Source organism: Lampris incognitus, chromosome 5 (genome assembly GCF_029633865.1).
Source record: "Lampris incognitus isolate fLamInc1 chromosome 5, fLamInc1.hap2, whole genome shotgun sequence".
Lineage (NCBI taxonomy): Eukaryota > Metazoa > Chordata > Actinopteri > Lampriformes > Lampridae > Lampris > Lampris incognitus.
In genome coordinates, this window is record NC_079215.1 from 54,262,986 (window position 1) to 54,270,409 (window position 7,424).

At 47.9% G+C, this 7,424-nt stretch overlaps 1 protein-coding gene across 1 annotated transcript; it reads left to right on the forward strand.

Moving 5' to 3' along the window:
• Positions 1-354: 354 nt before the first annotated feature.
• LOC130112644 (E3 SUMO-protein ligase CBX4-like) lies at positions 355-7,088 on the forward strand. The gene is given in 6 exon segments (XM_056280097.1): positions 355-367; positions 370-422; positions 630-673; positions 1,261-1,326; positions 4,462-4,528; positions 5,578-7,088. Coding segments are annotated over 6 exon segments (1,662 nt in total). The 3' UTR covers positions 6,997-7,088.
• Positions 7,089-7,424: the final 336 nt, after the last annotated feature.

Sequence of the window (7,424 nt, forward strand, 5' to 3'; positions counted from 1 at the left end):
CACCCCCAACCTCCCTCCCTCCCTCCCTCCCTCCCCTCAGAAACCCCCACTCCTCCGCCTCGCTCTGACGTCACGCCCATGGCTATATTGCACGAACAGTCCGGCGCTGCAGCCTCTGCTCGTGTGCAAACGGCGTCTCGCTGCTCCTGCCGCCCCGTTGCGAGCGGAGAGAGCGGAAAGAGGGGAAGCCAGCGACGACGCGGAGCGCGGAGGGACTCTGGCGTGGTCTCACATCGCGGGGTCGGGAATAAGGAGACGGTTGTGCGCGACGACACGGCGATAGGAGACAGCAGCCGGTGGCGGCGGGGTGGGGGGGGGGGAGGAGGAGGAGGAAAGGTATCCCCGGGTCTGAACATGGAGCTACCCGCCGCGGAGAGCACGTCTTTGCGGTGGAGAGCATCGAGAAGAAGCGGAGCAGAAAGGTTGGGCACCGGAGCGTTTCTCCAGAATAGCTTTGGCGTGCGGAGCGGAGGGGGAGGTGGGGGGTGGGGGGGGGGGAATTAAACCCGCTCGCATAGGCCCGTGTTTCTGGGTTGCTCCGCGCTGTGTAGGATGTGGTGATGAATTGCGGTGTAGAATTAGCTTGTGTGCACCTACTCACCGCGTGTGTCTCTCTCTCTCACCTGCAGGGGAGGATCGAATACCTGGTCAAGTGGCGAGGATGGTCTCCGAAGTAAGTCATCCTCGGCATTACTTGCATTGGGGGAAAAAAGCGTGTGTGTGTGTGTGTGTGTACGTGCGTGCGTGCGTCCTGCGCGCGCGCGCGCCGGTGTTCGTACGTGGACGCGTATGTGGGGCGGTTGCGCGTTCTGGTTTTGGGCGCTCGGCGCGCCTGCTTGGAGAGACGGCGACCGACTGTGTGGATGCGGAGCCGGATAGTCTCCCCTGACGGCGAACTTCTGCATCCGCGTCCGTGTGCGCTCCGAGCAGCCGTGAGGGGGGGAGGGGGCTGCGTCCTTTCTCCTGCGCTGTTGCCCGCTGTGCTCGGCCTACGGCCGTGCGTGAAAAGTTGGCCTCCTCCTGGATTATTACACAGGTGGCGGCGTGGGTTCACTGCAGGCCGCTATGGTGTTTTATTGTAGGATTCAAAAGAAAAAATACTCCCACTGCTGTAGAACCAGTAGTACTGGTGAGGTAGCTATGCAGAGCGGATTACAATAATTTGCTATTTATGCTCTCTCTCTCTCTCTCTCTCTCTCTCTCTCTCTCTCTCTCTCTCTCTCTCTCTCTCTCTCTCTCTCTCTCTCTCTCTCTCGACAGATACAACACTTGGGAACCAGAGGAAAACATCCTGGATCCAAGACTCCTCGATGCTTTCCAGGACAGGTGAGTGGCAGAACGGCCTCATTGTGCAGAGGAGGAAGGAGTCGGGATGAATGCATGAAGACTCCTCGGGCCCTTTTCCGGTGTTTTTTTTCTTCTTCTTCTTCTTCTTTCCTTTACTAAGAGCATCCCCCTCTAACCACCGCGTATGGGTGTACTGCAAGTCACGTGTTAATTTTCTTTTTAAAAAACGCGGGTGTGCGGACAACTGCTGAAACGGACGTGTTGATTTATTTGCTCGCGACATCCGGTAGCTAAACTAGACAACGCGTCGTGCGTCAAACCAACAAACGTGATCGTCTTGCAGGAAACGGATGAGAAAAGGTGGCGCTTCCAGGAGAGAACTCAAAAATGTTGCGTTGCCTTCGTTTCATAATCGACCCTTCGCTGTCATTGGTGCCTTGTGCACGCGTGCGTCTGACGTCAGGATCCGCCGGCCACGTGGGAGTTTGGCGCCTTCTCTCGTCAGCCGTCGCAGTATGGCGGCTCTGGGTGGTCAGCAGCGTCGTCGCCGGCCAATAGAGGACAGTCAGTTTAGCGTTAGCTTAACTGTATGTGGCAGATCAGCTAGTGCAGATTAGCCTCTTTTTTTTTGTCAAACTAGGCCGTCGTGTTGACCGTTACTTCATGACCGCGTGCTTTGGTGTCCTGCCCAATACATTTCCCTCAAATCGTGGCAAACTGGGGGGGGGGGGATGCATGAAAATATGAATAAAAGCTTAAATGCGGGACGGTGGCCCAGTGGTTAGCAGCAAGGAGGTCCTGGGTTCGAACCCCGGGGTTGTTCAACCTTGGGGGAGGGGGGGTCATCCCAGGTCGTCCTCTGTGTGGAGTTTGCATGTTCTCCCCGTGTCTGCTGTGGGTTTCCTCCGGGTGCTCCGGTTTCCTTCCACCATCAGGGAAGACATGCACGTTAGGGTTAATACTCCTGTCTGTGCCCCGGACCGAGGCCTTGGCAAGACCAACTGGAGTTGATCCCTGGGCGCTGCTCCTAGCTACACAGCTAGGATGGGTTAAATGCAGGGCATAGTTTTCCTACGGGGATAGAGTATATTTCAAAAAAAGAAAAAAGAAAAAAAAGATGGAGGGCGTTAAAAAGCACCCCAGTTAGCTCAGAGGACTATGGGCTGCCTCAAATACCCTCCCAGCAAATCCTCTCAAAAGCATCTTACTGAAGAAGGCCCATAGGTCCTGCACAGCCTTTCCACAGTAGACTACATGGCGAACTTGCTGAAATCAACCAAAGCAGAAGACACAAAGTGGTTTTTGCAACACTGTGTAACACTGTCATTTGCGTTCCTCTGGCCCTCTTCCGGTGTGCCTCGTAGGACCAGGTCCTGGGGTAAAAAGCAAAACATCACCCGAACCCGGCATGTGTTTATGCGGTTACTCCTCTCTTTCAAGAAGAGGGACTTTTATTAAAACTAATTACCCGTCTCTCCGGGGAGCCAATGCGTCTGAAACGCTACGCTATGAAAACACAGCGAAGTCGTCACTGTAATGAGAGGTGAGGGAGGGGGGAGGAGACTGACGTCACCCCTGTCTGCAGTATTGGGTTACTGCCTCCGAGGCCGACTTGCAAAGGGAGCCCTGCAGGAGCGGGGTTGGAGTCACAGGAAGACGGGCTCGCTTCTTGTTCAGTGGGTTGTGACGTCACGGGTCACGACCCTAGTGACCCGGTTCAACACTGAAACGTGAACTTGGCGCGCCACACCGACGGCCGATCGAGGAAAAATAACAATTTCGGGGCCTGTCACGGTTATTACATAATATTATCTGACCCGACCCCCGAACCATTTAGCACAATCGTTAGAATCGTTTCCGTTCATTTGTATATTAAAAAAAAAACAGCTGGATGACACCGACAGAAACGTCATTTCGTCGCCGCTTCCACGTCGCTTTCCGCCATTCGTTGTTTGACCGGCGCTCTTTTAGTGACGTCATCTTGCCGCGCCCCTCCTGCGGCGAATGAGCGCCAGCAAACCGTTTATCTCGAGGCGCTTGCTCTCTAATATTCGATGACCGGCGGCGCATTTTGGTTTTGAGCCAAATGAAAAAGGTGGAGCCCAGTAACGTGGAGGACGTCTCCTGTCTCGTTGTTTTCTAACTCCACAAGGAGGCCGTTTGTCGGATTTGCAGCAAAAAGGTCAAAATCGCTAATACCCCACATACGTATGTCTTGCTGTGGTTTACAAGGATATGGCCTGTTTTGGCCATAGCACGTCGTTTGTTTTGATTGTTGGCACCTTCCATTTACAGTCATCTCTCTGTATATTTCAGTAATAGGCTTTGTATATTTAAGTTGTTATTCATGTCATGTCATATCTGCCCTGTGCAGTTTTTGTTTCCAAAGTCTAACAGGCAAACAGAACTTTATATTTATATGTTCCAATGTCCAGTGCCAATAACTGGCTCTTCTTCTTCATAAGGTGTATGTGTATTATTAAACCGTGATTAGGCTTACACTATAATAGTGGCATAACATGATAAAAAAGACAATGAAATCATTAATCACGATTATTTGTATGACAATTAATCGTCAACAAAATGTCATGGTCGTGACAGCCCTACAACTAGGCAATATTATCATGAACAGAAGTGTGGGGCATGAAGTGTGGGTACATGGGCGAGGGTGATGCACGGATTGAGTAAAGGGAGTGCTGTCAGCACAAACCACAATGCAAATGTAGTATAGCAGGAACAAAGAAGAGAATGGCGGGGGGGAGAGTCGTTTTAAAGTGTCTCCTATAATGGACGTTAGGTGTGTCCATGAACCAGGCTGCAGGTGTGATATTGCAGTTTTTTTTTAAGGCAGGGAGGAGCCTAACTTGTAGTTGCTGTTTATGTCTGTTGAGCAGTTAAGATGAAGCATGACGTTTAGCATAGATGGGCCAGATAGTGTAAGAAGTTTAAGAGAGATAATGATCATTTTCGCTGTTACAACAGATTATTACTAATGTTCTCCTTTTTGTAGTTTGGGTGTTATTTTATTTTTTGTGCTTTGTGGCCTAGATTGCTTTGTTTTTGACTTGTGATTTTGGCCTCTAGAAGAGCTTTTGATGGAAACCTATTACATTGTGTTACACCACCCGAAAAATGAGTGTTTGGTAATTGGTTATGTGTTCATCCCTCCTGCAGGGAAAGACAAGAGCAGCTGATGGGATATCGCAAGAGAGGGCCAAAGCCTAAACACCTCTTGGTTCAGGTGAGGACTTGATCTTTATAATACTACCCTCAGTTTTCTAAAGTGTTTAGACATATTTAATTTTATACAGTGTTATTGAAATCATATTTCTCTGTAATCCTAATCCTCATTCCCATGATGCACCATTGAGTCTTTTTTTTAAATATTTGAGTATTTCTGTAAGCTTGGTTTTTTTGGGGTTATGCAGAGTTTGGGTCCTACCATTGGACTATGCAAAAATATAGTTGGAAACTCTCCATAAAATGTATTTCAGAAGCATTATTCTTCAACATTTGTGCTCCCTTTGGATCTATATTTGCATTGAAGCCTTATTTCTTAAGATACGCAGATTTCCGTTTATTAGCGCGTGTATCAATGTGATAATATAGAATATGTATATAAAATATATTAAAATATATTAAATATAGAATCAGTGATACATATGCCTGTAACCGTTCACGTCATTGATTTCTATAGACAAAAGTTCCCTGAATAGATGTAAAAGTACATCTAATTAATCAGTTATAAATCCAAAAGGCCAAGGGAACCTTTCAGAGGAATGCTTTTGTTCTTCTCAGGAGGGTGTTGGTGGTAACACATGGGATAATGTAAGTGATGGGACACAAAGCAGGCAGTGACATTCCTCTGAGCTGAGGTCACAGCCACAGGAGTCACTTTGAAATGTCACCCTGATGGTCATGCCTGTCACAGACAAGCAAAGCACTTGAATCTTAGGGAGGCTGTAGGTACATACGTGAAGGTCCATGTGCCTCGTTTGGGCCTCATAGGAGCCCCTTTTGACATTCCAGTCAACGTTTCTCCATTGACACTCATACACCCCCGCTGAACCATGCTATTTCTTCTTGTCTAGTGCTGATATAGCCATAGATACTGTGAGATAAGTTGTTTTTGCCAAATTGAGTAACTTGTCCAGAAAAAGCTGCTGTTTTAAAATAGTCAGCTGAGACATTTTCAAACACCTTAATGATTCAGCTACCTTCATTTTTTTAGAAGATTTAAAACTCTCAACATCTTGTGTCTGATTACTAATGGCTGTCATTGTTTCCCAGGTCCCCTCCTTCGCCCGGAGATCCAGCATTCTGTCTGATCTTCGCGATGCGACACTCGATGAGGACAACTGTCAGAAGGCTAGTGCCATCCAGATGCTGCGATCCCAGGGTCAGCAGTACCAGCTGAACAGCAAGAAGCACCACCAGTACCAGCCCCTGTGCAAGGAGCGTGAGGCTGAGCAGCAGGTCAATGGCAAGAAAAAGTTCTACTACCAGCTCAACAGCAAGAAGCATCATCACTATCAACCAGACCTCAGGATGTACGAGGCCCCATTCACCAAGCCCGGGGAAGCTAAAGCTCCAGAGGTGGCTAACCGGGGTTGGAACCTTCCCCCAGCACTGCAGCAAAAGTGGGTGCGGGACAAAGACTCAGGCTGCCTGACCAAAGTCAAGGATATCACCATGGAGCTGAAGAAGCTGCCGGCAGATCTCAATGGACACAAAGAACCAGAGACGGTGACACTTCCTGCTAAAGAGGATGCTGTGCCACTGCCCAACAGTGTCAGCAGCAGCAAGCTAAAGATAGTCAAGAACAAAAACAAAAATGGACGGATCGTTATTGTCATGAGCAAGTACATGGAGAATGGAATGCAGGCAGCTAGAATCAAGAACGGGGGAGACAGCGCACCGGCGGACAAAGACAACAGTATGGAAAACCACCTTGAAAAGATGAAGCTTGTAAAGAAGCTCGGTCTCATGAATGGCTTTGCTAAAAGCACCACTATTGACAAAGCAGATGTTCCTCCCTCTGGATGTAATGGACATTGCTCTATAGAGACAGAGCATGCTCCCAAAATGGAGCAAGCTGTGACAGAACAAGGTCAACATGGAGATATCAGGGGTCAAAAGCAGCTGCAAGCAGATCAGCCATTACAATTGACAACCAAGGCTAATCTGGTCTCTCCGCCTTTGGATAGGGGGTTTTGCCTCCAATTAGAGAACAGAGAAAGTCAAGGTGGCTTTTCAGGACTCAAACGACACCTCTCAGAATCTGACAATGGGGACCATGATCACGGTAAGAGGTTTTTGAGCTCCAGGAGCATCAGTGCTCCTAACGCGGCATCTTCACCGACTCAAAGCATCAGCATAGTCCAAAATGGCCACCAGACTCAACCTGGACACCAGGACTATGAGTATTCTGACCAAGAGGAACCAATAGACTTAAGCATGGTCAAGTGCCGATCTAAAACTGTGGCCCAGACAGAAACACAAACACAGGCTGAGGAACAAACAAAAGCACAGGCTGAAACACAAGAACTCACGCAGGAGGAAAACGTGGAGGAAACGACAACTTCAAACACCGAACTAAGGAAAGAGGAGCCTTTTCCGTCTTTCAAGCCATTCCTTGGGAATATAGTCATCACAGACATTACCACAAACTGTCTCACGGTGACATTCAAGGAATATGTAACCGTGTAAAGTCTGTATGTAGAAATGTACACAAAACAAAACGGATATTTTCAGATGCTTGAATGTGCAAAAGAACCTGTGTGTGTGTGTGTGTGTGTGTGTGTGTGTGTGTGTGTATGATTACGTGAAGGTCAAAATGAATCAGATCTCGATTTCTTACTGAGTGTTAGGCATATGCTTTTCTTCCTAATAAGCTTGATCTGTTGTTAACGATTAAAGATTTTATCATGATGTGTTAATACATTCACTCACTTCAGTCTGAGTTTAAAAAGCTATTTTACACAAATAATCGACCGAAGCGGGGAGGCACTTACACTTGTGAATAACCTTTTGCTTTTTCTTGGATTCAATTACGTTTTGATCGATAAGCTCAACGGTGTGCATTTGAAAATTATATGTATATTCAGAATTTTGTAAAACAGAAAAACTACGGAGAA